Here is an 18,919-nt window from a genome sequence, read left to right on the forward strand (position 1 = left end):
TTGGTGCGATTCTGAAGTGCCGCTCTTGAAAACTTAATATTGATATTGTAATTTGTGCTTGATTAATACTAAATAGAAATAATAACTTTATTGGCGAGGATGGACTAAATTTAGAATATTTTTTTGTAGATTTCGTTCACATAGTTTCAATTCGTACTTGTTAATTTAATGTTAATTTTCGAGATGAATTTAACCAATGACACTTTAGAATCGACCGCACTGCCATAAACATCTTACATTTCTTAGAATATGCATTAACTCAAGTAATAATGTTATTTCTTATAAAAATACTTCATAGAGTTCTTTGCTATTGCCTATATTAAGTGAAGAAGTTATGTTCTTTATGGTACTGATGAAAATTCATTAAATTTTTCAACTTTGTCTAATCAAATTGATAATCTTAAAAGAGTGGAGATGGCCTCCCTTTTAATACTATACGCTATCTGTAAACTATTGAGACTCCAGTACAAGTGCTTTGTCTATAACTGTGATCTATCTTACTGCATCTTAGCAGTGTGTTATCTCGAATCTCGGAATAAATATTTTAATTGTGATAGATATAGACCAGTGAACGAGCAAAAATAATTTATTTTTATTTAATGCTAAACTCTTTGCCTATTTAAAGCTTTTTTCTGTAACAAATAATATAGTACCATATTATAAATAAACTATTTGAATTAAACAGAAACGAGTAGGAAAAAATAAAATATAGTTAACAGACCTCAGATTTAAAGTATTGACTGATTTTGTTTCTAGAATGTAATCTCGACGTTCTAAGGTGAAATATTCGGTTGCTCAATGGGAACTATAACACCATATCACAAAGAGGATGCTTCCATTTTGGTAGTGATTAGAGAATTTAGAAATTTAAAATCTAATTGGGCAGAGTATGATTTATATGTATCGCTAAAAAAATGGAATAAAGCCTGTGAATCATTCGAATCATAATGATACTAACATATAAATGATGTAATTCGTTACAATTTTAAAATGCTGTTACTTTTAATGCCGAAAAATGATATGTTATTTGCTTCCTACGTCAACTTACATATAAAATAGTATATATACTTTAGTAATTTTTAATTGATATAACGATTTTAAAGGAAATCTCTGTGTAAAGGAAACTAAATTAAATTATACCTATTATTTATCATAGAACACATTAATTTAATAATAATACGTATATTCTTATATTTGTATTTCAAGGTAACTCCTTGCTTATGCTACTAATTTTCCTTTGTGAATTCCCATTGGGATAATTCTCGATATGTTCTAATCTATATTCATATTCAAATAAGATACAAATTGTCGAATTGTTAAGGTTTGTAAATAAAATAAGTTGAAATCCTTGTTAAAACTATTCACATAGAAATAAAAGGTGGTATGTCGAATAGAATAACCATAATTATATACATTGTATGCAAACAAATGTGATACTTGGATGAGTATTTGTATGTCATCATCATCATCAGTCCACTGCTGCACATAGGTCATTTGTATGTAACTCGTATAAATGTACATGACCAAAGAGTTAGCCTGTGCAGACAGACACGTTTTCTTTACTATATTTAGTACTTACTTAATGCGTGAGAGAGAAAAAACGTGGAAGTTTGCCGTCTCGTTCTATCTCAATTTTCAGATATCGTTTACTCGTGTGTGTATACATTGTGCAAATTATAGCGGTGCTTATGGTATGGTTAAATTGATCAGATGGATTAAAAAAATATGGGTTAATTGGATATAAGAAATCAAATCAGTTTCTAGATTTTAAGCGTTTATTCTATACGGCCCACCACCTTCAATCACTGTTATTATCGATATTAATTCAGTATCGTATGTTATCACCTACATGATTATGGATCCCTTTAAAATGTCATATATCATAATGTAATAGAAAATACAAGGCAATGTTACCTTATCTTTATAGCTCTATTTCGTATAACACTTAATATTCCCAGTTATTCTTGTTAATGTTAATTATTAATTCTCACGCCCTTCTTAGGGGTGAGACCACAGCACGGCAATTGCTCCTATCTACATGAGATATGTAGAGAATAATGTTTATATAGTTGAAATGTGCCTGATATTTAAGCTAACAATAGAATGATGTCAAAAGTTAAGCTGAATGTTAATGCATCTTGTTATGCAATGAGGCTTTTAACTGTTATTATGTAGAATAAGAGAAATTTTCATAATAATACTTTCATAATAGCGATCAACGTGTTAAACCAAGGGACTGAGACGAATTAAAATAGATTTAGATCTAGTCCTAACTAGGTAGATTGTAGATGTTTTGACCATAGTGAAAAGAAATGTTTCGAATTTTGTTTTTAGCAACATACGTGTCACATCCCAAATTTGCATATGCATTTTCAGTACAACAATAAGAAATTTTAATAACTATTTATTTTTATTTTGGCATAATACAAAACCTAATGAAAAATGTAACTGATTCGTATTTCATAATATGAATAGTCACAAAGCTTTCTTTATTTTCAAGTTATTAATAGAGCAAATAATAAATAAAATCCATATAAACAATTCATTGTTTCGTATTGTGATAAAATAAATGAGATACTGTTAAATAGATGCAACTGTCATTCAATAATTTGTCGTTAATTCTATTATCGTTTTTATCATATTTTACAATGCGATTTCACTAGTTGCTGTATATCACTTCTGTATAGTTAATTTGTTTACCGATACAGTTATAATGCTGGCATGTTGTTAAGTTGCTTTAATAGTTACAGACAACTTTCAACTATTATGTAATATTTAAAAACTCTTAAAACACATAAAAATTCACAATACTGGAATCTATTTGTAATAAACAATGAAATTCAGATGTAACAAACATCTGAATTTCAATTACATATTCAGATTTCTAAATTATCGATTTCAATTTGTTTCTAACTAGAATTATTAACAACAAACAAACATGTCAGCCGCAACTGGACATGAGCGCATTCATAGCGTAATTTGTACAGAATGCTCCCAGTAGAGGTTGCTATTAAATTGTTACTATGTGCTCTGCACGATTAACCTTACGTTACGGTTGGTATACGCTTAATTTGTCTCTCCGTTACTGAAATAGGTGTTTAAACGCTTGATTTTTGTATGTAATTTTTAACGGACATTTAAATATGTGTTATGGTGCCACCTAAAGTGAAAGTGAGTTCATTTATCTGTTTCTTGGAGCCATATGAATTTTAAGATCTGAGAAAATTTAAAAATTAAAGAAAAATTCTGTTCATATTAACCGATCTATATTTAATTCATCATTCCAGTTAATAATTATGAATTAACTACTTATTTCATTTTAAATGGATTTGGTAAAAATAATATAACATGCGTAGGACGTTGACTCACTTTTGTATTTACGAGAGATTTTATATTAGTAGAGACGGTACTATTATTGATACTTATTGATGGTATAATTCAGTTTGAATGAATGAATAATATAATTTAAATTTGAAAAAAGGAATTAAGAAAAAAACTAACATAAAACCTTTAACTATTCTCATATATTTTCAATATCTGTAGATGTTTTTTATGAGCACCTAAGGATATCCACCGACTCACTTCTAACTTTTGTCTACATAAGAAAGTCCATAGCGACCAAATTTGATAAAACAAAAACACAATCCTCTCAGGCCACGCCCACATTCGCAGACACATGGTTCACATTAGCCATTTATAGTACTTGCTGTTTTGTTAGATTTTGTCGCAATGGATGGCATTAGTTATTAAGTCAACGTCACAAAATATACACGTCACTGCCTTTTCTCTTACTTATGCATTTAAGATCCCACGCCAGTCTCAGCATATTAATTTACTAGGTGTCTAGATGGTTGTTTAAAAAAAGAGACACTGCCGTCGTTTCAATAAGTAGAATTCCGGTTACTAGCAGTTAAAACAGCAAATTGGTACAAAACATTAAAATAGATACAAATGTTTATTTTTTGCATTAGATGATCAATATATGTAAATCAGAGCGATTATAATATTTTCATTTAAGAATGGATAAATCTATTTTTTGGCAAAATGAATATTTTTTCACTAAATTAAATGGAATTGACTTGTGAACAAATAGTTAAATGTATATGTTGTCAGAAAATTGTAATTATCAAAAGCTGTGAAACTGTACTTAAATTATAATTGCAGAGTATCTCAGTGTATTGTCGATATCACTATTGTGAAACTACAATAAAGTTTAAATTAAAAGCATTCATGACTTTTCTTACACATAAATTATTTATAAACTAAATTCTTTCCATCACTAGCCGCAGGTAGCCTACAAATGATAAAAATATACAGGCAATCGGCCTGCCCGGAAAAGCAGCGTCACCTACCGTTTGCCATTGTGAATTCAAACCATTATTAAAATATAGGTACATACAAATTTTATCCAAATCGGTTCTGTCGTTTGAGAGTTAGGGACACGTGTACCGTTGAGAGGAATTGCGTGTATGTACCTACAGAAAGTGCGTAGTAAGAGATTCGAGAATTCGCGTCGTCTTATGTACATTGTAATATATATAATTACGCCTACGCTACGAACTCTATGTGAAAGCACTAAATTTTATCTTTATTTATAGTGTATTTAATTTTTGTTTTGCAAAATAAGTCTTCCGCATACTTCATAAGATATCGCCACTTCAGTTGATAGCTATTTATTAGCTATATACTCATTGTTTTATGATAAGAAACTACTCGATGTTTGATTTTCTTATTATCAATATGAACTAATGTGTGGCTCTTTATTTTATACTTATCTGTATTGTTACACTTTCTCATGAACACAATCGAACTGTGTCGTCGAATTTTTTTGATTGTTTTGGCACGTTTTTTTGAGTATCATAATTCAGTATTATGATACTTAAAAAAAACGTGACAAAAACAAATTTTTGGGGTAACTGGTTGGACGCGCTTCAGAAACTACTGTTTTTTTGTGTTGGATAGCTCATTTATCGAAGACGATTATAAGCTATATAACATCAAGGAAATCTTACGTGGATCTGAGGAAATAGGGCGTATTTGCTAGAATATTTATATGAGTAGATGCATTTGACAGCGTTAAGAGAACTGTTTCGCTACGTAGACTTAGATCTCAAAAGTCGTGGAATTAAGCTTGGCCTGCAACTTCTTGTGTGTTTTTACTACATACTTATGATTTATGATGTCATAATTGTAGATTATATGACGGCCTCTGTGGTCCAGCGATTTAGCACATCGCTTCACTTCCGATGGTCGTAGGTACGATTCCTCGCACGATACAAACATTTGTATTCATTAGTATGATTGTTTGTGTGGAGGTGTTTTCTATGTAAATTATGTATATATTATTTATACAAAAAAATCTAAGTATTTTTATCAGTTATCTGGTAGCCATAATACAAGTTCTGCTTACCGCGGTACTAGATGGAACTGTGTTAATTGGTTATTTAATATTATTATTATTAAAACAAGATTTATATATAAAAATGTAATGAAAATCAAATTACTGCAATAAACATGGTAGAAAAATTAAGTCGACAAAATCTGACCGACACTTACATCTATTGTTATTTATAATACTTTGGAAAAGTGATGTTAGTTCCGTTTACTAAGTTACATAAATTAGAAACGTTTTGTAAATATACACGTTAACATACAAATGCCTTGTACACCGCTGACATGTCTGATATTTAAAGTAGTTAATTTGCAATAAGTAAATGATATTAATTCAAAATGTCCTTTTACAGTCATTTCATAATGTTTTAAACAACAAGTTTTTAGTAAATTGAAATAATGTTATCATATAAATTAATATGTAGGACGAAAATTAATTTATAGCATCTTAATTTAAAATTAATTGTAATTATAATAATATGAATATATATAACTACTGAGTCACATATAAACTTTATGACGCAGTTTTAGGGAAGAGAAACATAATATTCAGAATTAGTTGTACCTAACGGACCCTAACATACTGTTATTTCTAATGAATTTTCTACGTCCACTAATTAGGTTTGTCAGCGGTTTAGCAAAACCAAATAAAATATCGATATTGTAAACACATCACTATCTATAAATTGTAAATTTTGCATACTGATTACGGCGTTCAAATAGATAATACATTCTATACAAATTTCAAAAGAGATCAATACGTTATATAATCATCATTGCAGTCAATCAGTATTCACTGGTGATCATAGGCCCAGATAGGCTACGTTAGTAGTTTGGTGCCTACCATGGGCTCTCAAACAATATTGCATATTAAATATAGTCATTGCACTTCTTCAATATAATACACTTAAAATAATTTTGTGACATAAAAATAATACGACTGGTAAAGACCTAACTAAACGTATAAAAATAGTAACTAACTAACTACGTATGAATATAAATGCAAAATATGTGACAGTTTGAAATTTGGCCCCAATTACTTGCCAAATTTCGCTAACGTCTCTTTACAGTCTTGTATGGTTTTGTTGAGGCGTTCCACAGTGGCCGAAGTTTGCTTGGAACTGAGGAGGCGGCGACAACTTGCTATTGTAGTGTGGTAGCCGCATACATTGTGGAGTATTCTCACGGCACGATCACCACACACGAACAGATATTTTCCGCTGGCATCAAACTTCATGTCTGTAATTAAACCTGAAATGAAAACATTTATGTAAGTATATAACTGTCTCACTTGTATTTATAACATATTTTGATTGTTGAACACAGGTATGAAGTTTAACAAAACAAAATAAATTATTGCTTACAGACTTTATTAGGGAGTAATAAATTAGTATCATTGCCAAAAGACATGTTCAACAAGTATTTTAATAATGACAGTAATTTATTTCTTTGGAAAATTTTGTCGCTACAGATAGATAGCAATTTGATAGCGTCATAGCCATCAACTGTCTCGCCCAATATTTCCAATGTCTTTATCTAATACCACAGCGGTGTCAGTCAAGCATACAGTCACAATAAACGCCTGAAACATTTGCAGGTACAATAAAATTGTTTAATTATATTAAATATTTCCAACACAATATCTATTTTCGCTTGTTATGAGATTTATTTTCACTTGCATTACATGCGTATTTACAAGTTCTAGATACCCAAAAATAGTTTCAATGAAAATGAAATGAAAACAAACAAAAAAAGATTGTACAACCATATTAATTATATACGCTCAGAACGATCAGCAAGCTTGGACTGCGTACTATAAACCAAGATAATTTATGTGCCACAAACTGCCGGATGGATTGGAGTGGAGTATCGCTTATAATAAATTAGCATTCATCACGTAGTACACATATAATAAAAACCAATGTTTTTATTATACGTCTATTTGCTCTGCTAGAGATCAAACTTACGACCTCCGACCTTCGACCCGAAATCACAACATTACCTACTGCTACTAGTTAAACAAACTTCATTTATTTTTATTGGTACAAAACATTTCGATGGTCAAAGCGGACATAATGCTGACGGACTTAGTTAAACTTTGAGAAGTTATAGATCACGACTAGTACATAAACTATAAAATTATAGTTTTAAAGGTTATGTACCTACATATTACGTACATATTTATATAAAAAAAAAAGACAATGATAAAATATAAAGATGATTCTCTATTTTAGACTACTTGAGATAATTGATGGGCGTGAATATTATCACGCCTTTTTAAATAATCATTTTGAGCGAAGTTTTTTTCAGGCAATTACGGTTTAGAGCTGTAGGCACGAATAATCACAAAAATCGAGACTGTCAACTACTTAAATGAACTCGATAATATAACGGTTTGATTACGACTTTTAAATAAATCAGAGTGACTTCCGATAGCCTCGTAATGAGATATAAATAAAATGCTTTTATCCAACGGAAACTGGGAATACCTATGTCCCTTTGATCGTCAATCATCAATGCCAAATGCCAGTTAATATTATAATACTATCGAGAATATATTATTTCGAGAGATTTGCAACCTATCTGGTTTACTATCCCGATTGTGAGTGGTGTGTTTGATTGTAGCCAACACCAAAAATTGTCTCACTTAATATTTCATATTAATTCACCGGTGATAAAAACAGTGATCATAAACTAAATTAATCCGAGAGACATATTTTTCTATTTTATTAAGACCTAATAAAAGATAACATTAGTAAGTAAAGTTACTCATTATTTATTTCCAAAAATCGTTTATTTACTTATTTTTCTGAATAAACAAAATCGTGGGAAAAGTATTCTAAAATAAATATTGTCAATATCCAATTAAAGACATGTGTCCAAATATTATTATAAGATTAATCAAGTGTATATGTACATATGTATAAAAGATCCGTTTGCGCTTCCGTTTTTACGTAAAGCGGGCAAGGAAAGTAAAAACGGGAAAACACAAAAGGAATACGGATTCCCCTCTTAAATGAATCATATCGTATAGTGACGTATACATTAAAGTTACCCACTATATTTTCGCTGTTGAATGACCACGTAATAATGTATGACTCATACATAATCGCAAATTTGTGGACGTTACTTTGATACCTACTTGAGTTAGAGGAAAACCGTTTTCCTCTTAAGAATAGACAATTGTTTCTTGTCTCTACGGATTTATTGCAAACGTATCTACTATAATATCTCTCGACCAAGTGATCCGTATCCGATGACGTCCTGGCATACCGGATAGATATTCGTTTAGTTTTCAATATTCTAAAACAAAATTAAACTGCTAACAAGTAAAGTTAGATCGACCTCCACGTGGTCCCCGTTGAACCGCTTGATAATGCACTGTGAATTAACCACGATGGGATAATTGATCTGACTTCATGCTCATATTATCATCCTCCACTAGTGTATACCGATAGCGCAGTTAGATGCAGCATACCATTGCCACACTTTATAGATTTATAGATTAGAACGCATTTAAAGCTCAATTTACTTTAATTTAAAATTTGCTATAAATCTAGTTCTAATTCCAGTCCAATGTCAGAGTAGCCAGAGGACAAGACAACCTCTACTATGTCACAAATTAACTAAATTACTGGTTTAAAGAGCAGAATAGTAAACTGCAGATCTATTCTGGTGTCTAAATTTAAATATTGAATTAGACACAATGCTAATTGAATTTTAAAAATGAATATTGAAATTAATATTTTAATTCACTGTTATTTTGAAACATAATTAAGACTAAAATATTTATAGTACAGTGGTCGACCTAGTTCAGAGTCTTTCAAGGTATAACTATTGTTTACTTAAAAGTTCACTAAAAGGACCATTGTGAGTGATAAACAAATATTATTATTATTATATAAAAAAAAGTTATTTAGATCGATAACAATGTTTGTTAGTGGTTTCATTGAACACGGAGTATGGAATTAATATGTTCAAAAGTTTTAAAATGGTGCCAAACAGCGCAGCACAGAAACGGCAAGTCATAAATTAATATTGACACAAATCTTAGTTAATACTATTATTACAATTATTATGTGGTTTGGTGTCGATAGAAAACTGAATCACTATTACTCGGATAAAAACGGAAAATCTACTAGGTACTAAATGGGATTAATTTTCTATGGTATAATTACGGTATCCAGTTTCAAAATTAATCGTCACAATACGTCCATTACTAGCAATAACAGAATTAAAAATAGCAGAATTAAAAAACCTTTCGAACTTCCATGTTGAACTCTATTGGAAACAAGGTTACGGAAATGAAACAGTATCATAACATACAATGTTTCAAATTATTTTAATGATTCATTCAAATATTTATAGCCTGTATTATATAATTGATATGTATCTAGCTTACCTATTAGTCACTAAGTAACAAAAGCACGCAAAATTTTCGCTCTCAACAATGACTAATAAATAGAACAGTTTAGTTTGCAATAATGAATTACTACGGCTAATATCGAACAGCAATTAGTCTAGCTCTTGGCTACTTGCGGCACAAATTCTTATCTCAAACAAATAGTTTTTTTTATTAAATTAAATTTCACCAAAACACGTGTACAAAGGAATGCGGGTTGCATTATCATAGAAAAAATATATATCAGCCGTATACCTAGTAGCCATGTTTAACGACGTAAAGTTTTGTAGGTCACTCCTATAACGTCGACTAAAAATGTATTGGTGCTAAAGTATATCACGATAAGATTACAGTTAGGTCAATAGGTGTAAGTATTACCAGTACTATAATATAGTATATAACACGAAATTACTATTATAATAAAGCGTTAATTAGATTGTGTTTTGACTGCGCCGTTTCATTTAACTCTAGAGTTTTAATCCGCAGCAATATACTTCATACGTTTTTTTAATTTATTATGGCCCAAAACATATATAAATAATCAAATATCAATTTATTAATAGAAAATACCAAATAGTGCCGAAACATAAACTGATAATTATAATTATTATTACATAATAATAATACATAGAGTAAACTGGAAAAGACATTGTACTATTACGAAACTATTATTTACATTAATGGTCACAAAAAATCAGTTTCAGATGCATTTTAGGTATGAACCTAGGCGAATGTACTTCTAAAATAATTTCTATTCTAGAATTCACTCCACATCGTCGGAAGAGCATACATAGGGATAAATGGGGATTCCTACCTAACGGACGTTCAGTATCAACAACCTACATTACATTAATGAAGGTATGATCTTGATCTTAAGATATGATCTCTATAATCTCTTTGGAAACCGCTAGCCAAGCCGCATATATTGATATAAATAACGAAAACAAACTGTGGGATCAAATTTATTTATTGCCTTTATTTTGGATAAACAAAGAACGTACTTTTATTAGTAGCCAAATTAAATGTATATATTTTTTTATGTTATATATTTTAGGATAAAATTAGCGTATGCTTGAATTGGCATTGATTCAAGTAGATAAATCCCGATATAAAATACTATCGTGAATGTTACGAAAAATAAAGTCAATAAAGGTTAGTTATATTCAATAGGTCTTTTATACGACTAGTACAGGTTTTCTCATATATTTTATTTTAACAACAACAAGCAGCATTATATATTAACCTTTACTAACAATGGCGACACCCGAGGTTTCATGTTGTGCCCAAGTATTGTCTTCGATGTTTTGAGCCTCTTTGACACTTTTAGAATGGGTTTTTCTTCCTAGTTCTAATTGCAAAGCTAGCAAATATAACATTTTATTCCGCAAACATAAATATTTACAATATTTCAATAATTATAAATCTATAATGGACATGGAACCAATGCAAGAGTCTGATGTTTCTATTATAAAAATCAACGGCTGATTAAAATTAACGTGTGCATGTTACGCTGATGCGTACCATGCACACAAAGACAACTTTAGAACTTAACTAACTTTTAGAACATTGTACGTTGTTTTCAACGGTAGGTTTAGGTAGTAAAATGTGTACCTGAATACAAATTCTCCACTGTGTCGTACAAGTCGCCGGTGTATGTGTCGTAGAATTCGACGGAGGAATCCACTGAGACGGCCAGCACTTCGGCATCGGGCGACAGCGCTATGTGCGGTGGATTTGCACTCTGTGTGTACTTGCCCGTTTCGAGCACGTGCGGAGATTCGCCGCGAGCATAGTCAACTGCGAAATAATAGTAATAATTAAAGATAATAAAATAAAAAATATGTACCTACCAGTCGAGTTTCTTGCCAGTTCTTCTCAACTGATGTAGTTAGCGGATGTGAACGTTAGCGATAGGGATAAAAACTTTAATACGTATACACGACTCAAAATGTCCTATATGTATAAATGTTTTTCAACTTGAATTTGAATAAAAAAAATATAGAAGAATTTAGTATAGAACTTTTTGACAGCAAGTACAGCTATTTATGGTAGAAAAAGTGAGTAATTGGTAAACTGTATCCATGCTTCACTTATTCCTAGCACCAAGCGTCAGCTATGCTATTCTATATCGGTTTTAACTTAAAGAATTTGGAAGCCAAATCACTGGGTACAAAGGAGTCTAGTCCTTCCATATGCAAAAGTGTAAGAAGTACCGTAAACGCACCGCTGAGATTATTAAGTTGGCTTGTTTTCCATTCTAAATCATACAAAAAATAGAAATCTCTAACACCTTAGTCTTAATAAGTGTCAAAGCATGTGAACCTATAAATACATTTACAGGCGCCGGTTGCAATTTTCCATAAGGTTTATCACCTTTTAAAGGTATGAAACAGACGTAGTTTAAAATTAGAAATATTAATCTTATTAAATAACAGGCAAAGGACGATGCAAAATATTTAGTTGTTTATTAACCAACCTGTGTGTTAATTTAGAAAAAAACTTCACTTTCCCTAATACTTTTTTATGAAAACATTGAAATATCGGTGTCATCTTGGATTATATTACTGCCTATCTTAGTCGTATGCATGTTCACTCGTGTATGTTAATTAAATGACATTACATTATTCGATATATTATTAAAAACGATAAGTACATTAAAAAAATATCATAAATTTTTGGACATGGAAAGCCCCAATAAAATACGATATTCGTTAAAAAAATAGCAACAGGTAAATGACGTAAATTCCCGCGTTCAAGCAACTAACGCATGAGTAATATTATCATCATATTTTTCTAATGATTTTATCTCGATATAAACATTATACAATCGTGCTTTAATATTCATACGTAGTTTGCGTATACATCATGAATCGTTTACGTCGTGCCGAGATAATATTGTTATTTATAAAATATCGAGTCAATTTAATGTCAGATGAAAGGATAACAAAACAAGTACTACGGAAAAATGACGTGAACACAGTGTGTATCATGAGGACGGACATATGTAGATAACATACATCCCAAAAAAACATTCTTTAAGGATATGAAATAAGGAGTAAAGAAAGTTGCGAATAACACTCATGCTACACTATAAAATATCGATGGATTATTAATGTTTTTTTTTTCTTTATCTTGGACGATTCACACATCACCATCTAGTTCCAAGCAGAGCCTGTGTTTTCGGTACTTGACGACTAGCGATTCAGCACATTGCTACAAAAAAAATTTTTTTTTGACAAATTTATAAATATACAAACTATACTAGTCATTAATACGAATACTTGCATCGTGTGAGGAATTGAACATACAACCATCAGAAGTAAGGCGGTGTACTAAACCGTTAAATCATATGTTGTATTGTTCGTATATATGTCGATTAAGTGATCATATGAAATAATATTAAATATTAGTCACTAGATCTAGACTGTTTACTTTGTAAGCGATTTGGCGCTGGTACATGCAGTAAATCATAAATATTAAAATTTAAATAATGTGTAAATAAATAAATAAACTTTATCGCTTACCTATTTGCATTAAGACACTTTTATCTATAATAGTGATGATTATAAGTTACAAATAATAATCACTCATATTTCGACAATTGCAGAATGAGTGATTACAAAAGCCGTAGTTATTCATCTGAATTACTCATCGGGACTGATTTAATAAACATCCGTTAGATGCATCAGCAAAACTATGAAGAATAATGAATTTATTTATTCCTATTAGCAACGGCAACCCATGCATTAAATTTCTAGTTTACGTCTTACGATTTTCCGCAAGATACTCCCCATTTCCGGAATTCTAACGTACAGTTTTACACTTTATTATCTTTCTATATTAAACAAAATTATATTATATTTTTATATATAATATAATATCCATAAATATAGTGATATCAATAATATTATTCGAAAAGCATTAGCCTCATTTTTCGACAATGGTGTAAAAAAGGCAAATGTACCGCTGTACCATTCAAAATCAAAGTTCACGCGAAAGAAATCGCTGGAAAATAAATTAATATTCATGAAACCATAATGTATAGGATAGCGAACATATTCACAGAAGTAGGTATATGACTCGTTCCATAAAATCCTTATGGAAAATAAACCGAGGCCTATGAAGGGCATCATTTTATATTCAATAATGCATTTTAACACCATTGAGCGGGCGAAATGCGTCATTCGAGGCACCAATAAGGTTAAATAATATTGTAAGCATGAGTATATGGGCTCCACTGTTTAATGCAATACATGGTCTTCTTGAAACTTATGTATCGACAGCAACCTTGTAGAGATTTCATTTATTAATAAAAATATTAATTTCGACTACTAATAATTTCTTACCAGATAGCTTTTATAGTATAGTATAGTTAAGGTGTCAATCATCGTTCGATCATTTGTTTATTTTTCTTACATCCTGTTGAACATGTATATTACACATAAATTAAATATTAATTTCTTTGTTTTGTTGATGTTAAAGATTAAATATTTATTGCAATATTAACAGCGTATCTTTCCTACATTTACCTTGATGTCATTCGCATCAAGTGTGTTCTTGTCAATCCTCGCATAGCCTCGTGTCGTAGGTAGGTATTGATTTTATACTGCTAATTCACGTGAGAAAAGCGAACACATTTCAGTTGATTGTGTTATTGATTTATGTTTGAAACCTATAATAATCATAACTAGTAGCGAATAAAGTAAATCGCAAGCTGCCCCACTCGTTTTCCTTTTGCGAAATATTTAATTTTAGAAATAACTTATTTCACAAAAGAAAGAAACAATACCTATGACGAGAACTGGTATAACTCAACGATACATGACAAGGGACGGACGGCCCAGAGGAAGTATAAACAATATCTTGTCGTTCTTAATCCTTAGCCACTGTCCTTTACCGTTTCACTGAACGTTGAACTTTGGAACGTTGAACCATAGATTATTATAGCACTACGTAACAGAGGTCTTAAATTCATATAAAATATTCAAAGTTTATTATAGCTTTTTTCATATCGCGTCTGAAATGTGTTTCAACTAGCCGCATAGAAGCTGATATGCGAAAAGCCATTCTATGCACTGTAGTGGAACGATCTGTCGTTGTCAGTGCAAATATCAGTTGGATTTGGGAGGATTACGTGCTGATAGGGGATTAAATGTTCAATGAAACCGCGAAGACATTTATACGGATTCATACTCATATATTAATTAACGATTCATGTACTGCAGACTATTGAGACGGCGTAGTAAACTTCTAGGACACATATTATGTGACATCTATGTTTGAATATATTTATTATGTGTTTAAGAAACAGTAAGGCGCAGTAACGACGTGTTAATGTAAAACACCTACATACTATACAAAAGATAAAGTAACACATTTGCGTATTATGTTAAGTATTCAATGAGCACTTACTCTTTGTGTGGTATAACTTCCACGTGCCGTCCTTAGATATAGTAGCAATGTGTGAAGTGTCCACGTCGAATGCAACATCGTATATGCCAGACGAGTGACCCGTCAATTCAAACGCTTTTGACACTTGTTTGAATTCGCCAGTTTTTGTGAAACATACTTCCATTAGTTTCACATCAGGTGCAAAGCCTGTTGCTACAACGAAACGGCCGCACGGCGATATTTTGGCGGTGTGTGTACTCATTAAGTACGTATCTAGCTTATCTAACTGTTGTCCTTTAAGGTCCCATATAACCATGTCAGTCTTTGATGAGCAAGACATCATAAACTTTCCATTGCTCGATATGCCGAAACCGATGACGTCTTCTGCATGCACCTGAAAATAATTAAATTTTAAGCAAATTATAACTAGAACAATGCTAATAATATTATTAGATTAAGTGAGCTGCCAAAATATCAAAACTTTGTAATTTAATAACCATGAAGATGGTGGAACATTTTAGGGCTAACACAAGTACCCACATAACACAGAAAAGAAGTAGATACAGGCAAGTTGAGTAAAGATTGAGACGAGCTCACGATCTTCAACAATAATGAGTCGACAGGACAACATACACCCAGTTAAAACTCTCTCTCAATTGCAAACATATAATATGCTTACGTTAGTATTATCTTTTAAGCACACGGATTCTTTACGAAAAATTTAACTAATTAAGATGAGTTTTAGTTTTTAATGTGATTAATTTTTATGGGTTTTAATTAAGGGATAAATATTTGTCATACCTATATATCTAACTCTATATTCTACCTATATACATCTTTGTTTTCACTTCTACTAGCATTTGTTATGAGTTTGTTGACCCGCAAGATAACACAGCAGACGCATCATATTTAAACTAATATTTCTTAAGAACAAAGTGATTAACCTCAAATCTGATAACAACAACCTCCTACTGAATATTCTGTGCGATATAAACTTGATAGTCGTCGATGCATCATGTTTTATGTAAGTAGTATGTAGGTACTCGTGAGGAAAACGACCGGCGAACCTTCCTGCAGCTAAAAATATTTTCGAGGTTGCGCGTGCGACGATCCGAACATATACTTACACAGTTACAGACGGCATCACAGTATTGTGTATAAGAATTAAGAAGTCGTCAACGTCTTCATAAAAGGACCAAGTTTATGAGAAATGCCAACGGTTGTGTCGATTGTATTGCCTATACCTACGTCTTACATCAAAGCTGCATTGTTTTACTGAAAGGTCTTTTTAATCGTGTTTATGCTGTGCCTAAGATAGGTGATTTTACAAGTTTAACATTACCTAACTTCATCAATTACTAGAAGGAAGAGACACTTCTGCTCGGAGAGCGGTTATGTGACCCACCCATCTAGGTGCATATTAAAAAAATAGTTCAGCCTACATCTAAATGTGTGTAGGTGATATTCACTTGTATTTTTAAGTTTTCAGACGTTATTGTAGGTATACCTAGATGCTCGATTGTTTATGAAATAAACTTTAGAATTTTTGGATATACTACGAAAGTGATTCATTACTTTCAAATAGTAGGGTGTATGTCAAAATCATCAGGTCAATAAACATCAATAACCTTTTGAAAATTTGTGGAACATTTAGACACCAATGACTACAATTTGCTTATATATTGTTACATATAAATTACCTACTATATAAATTAAACTATAATTTACATCTATGTTATAACTCTGAAAACATATTAAAATTCCTTTTGTTATAAAAATCCAGAAATCAGAAATTATAATCAAAATATATATGAAAGCTTGTTACAATAGCGTTTCAATATCTGCTTTCGCGTTTTCAATTTTACCGTAAAATATTCAATATGTAAGTTCATTGTATACAACATCAGAAACTTACTTCTCCCAAATAGAGATCGTCTTCCAGTCAACCTTGTAAGTATTTATAAGCGTGTGTAAGAGTTGATATAATTAATGAGTCAGTTTCTTATTTATAAGGTTTCTTAATAGATATATTTTCCAAAGTAAATTCTCAGTATATGGACCGATGATAAAACTCGAATCGAATTTTCCATTACTCCAGTTAATAGATGTCGAAGATATGACCAAACTTATTAAGAAAACCGGCTAAAATATAATCGTAAATATCCGTTATAATTAATATGTGAAACTGCTATATTTGTTTTGGCCACGACAATAAAAACGCACATATTAGTAAAAGGAATCCAGCACGCATCAAACTGTTTTCTATAATGGTGGGAATACTTGTATATTGATACAATCGGCGAAATCTTGTGAGAGAACCTACAGTATACTGCTTACAACAATGACATGATATTCCAAACAAAAACTTCCATACAATACAAGTAAAATAATGCACTAACTGATTTGAACTGTGTATAAATTCAGTGACGAACAATAGTTATTATTTAAGAAATTTGTATAATTATTGTCAAGGTTCATTGCCAAAAATACAAGGTTCCACAATTTTAATAATCCGAGTTTCGAAAACTTCTCAATACATGAATGCATGAATGACATTGGTGACTTCAGCGAATATGAGTATAAAAACTAAACAGGTCCTTGTTTTGCCATAGTGATTAATGGGTAGTTTAATTAAAACATGTTCATATCACCAATTATGAATTATATATCAGTCAGGTTATAAATGCTATATTTAATCAATCAACACAAAAAAATAGGCGTCAATTGAGACAAAATTAGCAGGATCATTCTCCCATTAACCATAACAGCAAAAATAATCATTGAAACAAATTCAGAAGAACGAAATCAACTCGTAAATTCAATGAAATTGAACAATAAAATCTATGCTTTCTTGTAATTAGAATGGCAAACTTATTGATCCATCTCATGGTAAGCAATAACCGTCGCCTATATACTTACATGAACAATAGGTACTACGGACATCGCGTTAACATGCATTGCCATTCCAGCGAAGTAGGCTGTCGTGTCTCTTATCCTCTAATTTCATTGCCTAATGTGCACTTTAAAAGTTTACGGCTGATATAAGCGAGACTGAGGTTCCCGATGAGTTTTACAACTTATGATTGCCATTTTCGTTAAGTGAATGGTACTTCAAAATCTACTAGATTATCGTAAACAATTCCAATTGTCAAAGCTATCTAATGACCATTATATCTAATGACATTGTACCAGTTGAGTTTCTTACCAATTCTTATCAACTGAAGTAACTAGCCTAACTGGACGGTAAATTTAAAATTTCCACATCTATAAGTTACAAAAAGTAACTACAAAAAGTATCCAATAGAATAAAAGATTTTGTCATTGTCTATAGGCTTTTGGTACAAAACCCCAAATATCTGGAATCAATTTGTTACTAATTAATTAGTTGCATTATTGAGTTTAGTGCTTCTCATTTCAACCACAGCTATAGAAGATTATGTAAGCAGACTTGCCCCCATTTTCTTTTGTCACAAGCGAGTATAATAGGCACAGTTTCGCTAACGTGACGTATGATTAACGTGACCATTTTTATTTATACTTAGAACAGGACATAGTCATAATTATGATTACAACGGCAGTTCCTAACATAAAATAAGTGTATTTTAATTAGTAGCGAAAGTTTATTTATTATTAGCTGAGCCCGCGGTTTTACCCGCATGAAATTTATATCCTAATGTTTTGATGTATAAGCTATATTACTGTAAAGTTTCATCGAAATCCGTTCGGTAGTTTTTG

General features: G+C 31.2%; 2 protein-coding genes across 2 annotated transcripts in view; one reads left to right on the forward strand and one right to left on the reverse strand.

Moving 5' to 3' along the window:
- Positions 1 to 18,919, forward strand: part of LOC131843768 (ribosome biogenesis protein WDR12 homolog) — a 258,938-nt gene that overhangs the window by 206,716 nt on the left and 33,303 nt on the right. The window lies entirely within an intron of this gene.
- LOC131843766 (transducin beta-like protein 2) overlaps positions 5,496 to 18,919 on the reverse strand; it is a 76,849-nt gene continuing 63,425 nt past the window's right edge. Inside the window, exons 4-6 of the mRNA XM_059192509.1 lie at positions 15,206 to 15,578; positions 11,405 to 11,590; positions 5,496 to 6,642 (exon numbers count right to left, since the gene is read on the reverse strand). Of these exons, the coding sequence (XP_059048492.1) occupies positions 6,428 to 6,642; positions 11,405 to 11,590; positions 15,206 to 15,578 (774 nt within the window). The 3' untranslated portion in view covers positions 5,496 to 6,427. The remainder of the gene's footprint in view (positions 6,643 to 11,404; positions 11,591 to 15,205; positions 15,579 to 18,919) is intronic.

This window comes from Achroia grisella, unplaced genomic scaffold, assembly GCF_030625045.1.
Source record: "Achroia grisella isolate CSIRO2021 unplaced genomic scaffold, CSIRO_AGI_Agris_v1 utg3297, whole genome shotgun sequence".
Classification (NCBI taxonomy): domain Eukaryota; kingdom Metazoa; phylum Arthropoda; class Insecta; order Lepidoptera; family Pyralidae; genus Achroia; species Achroia grisella.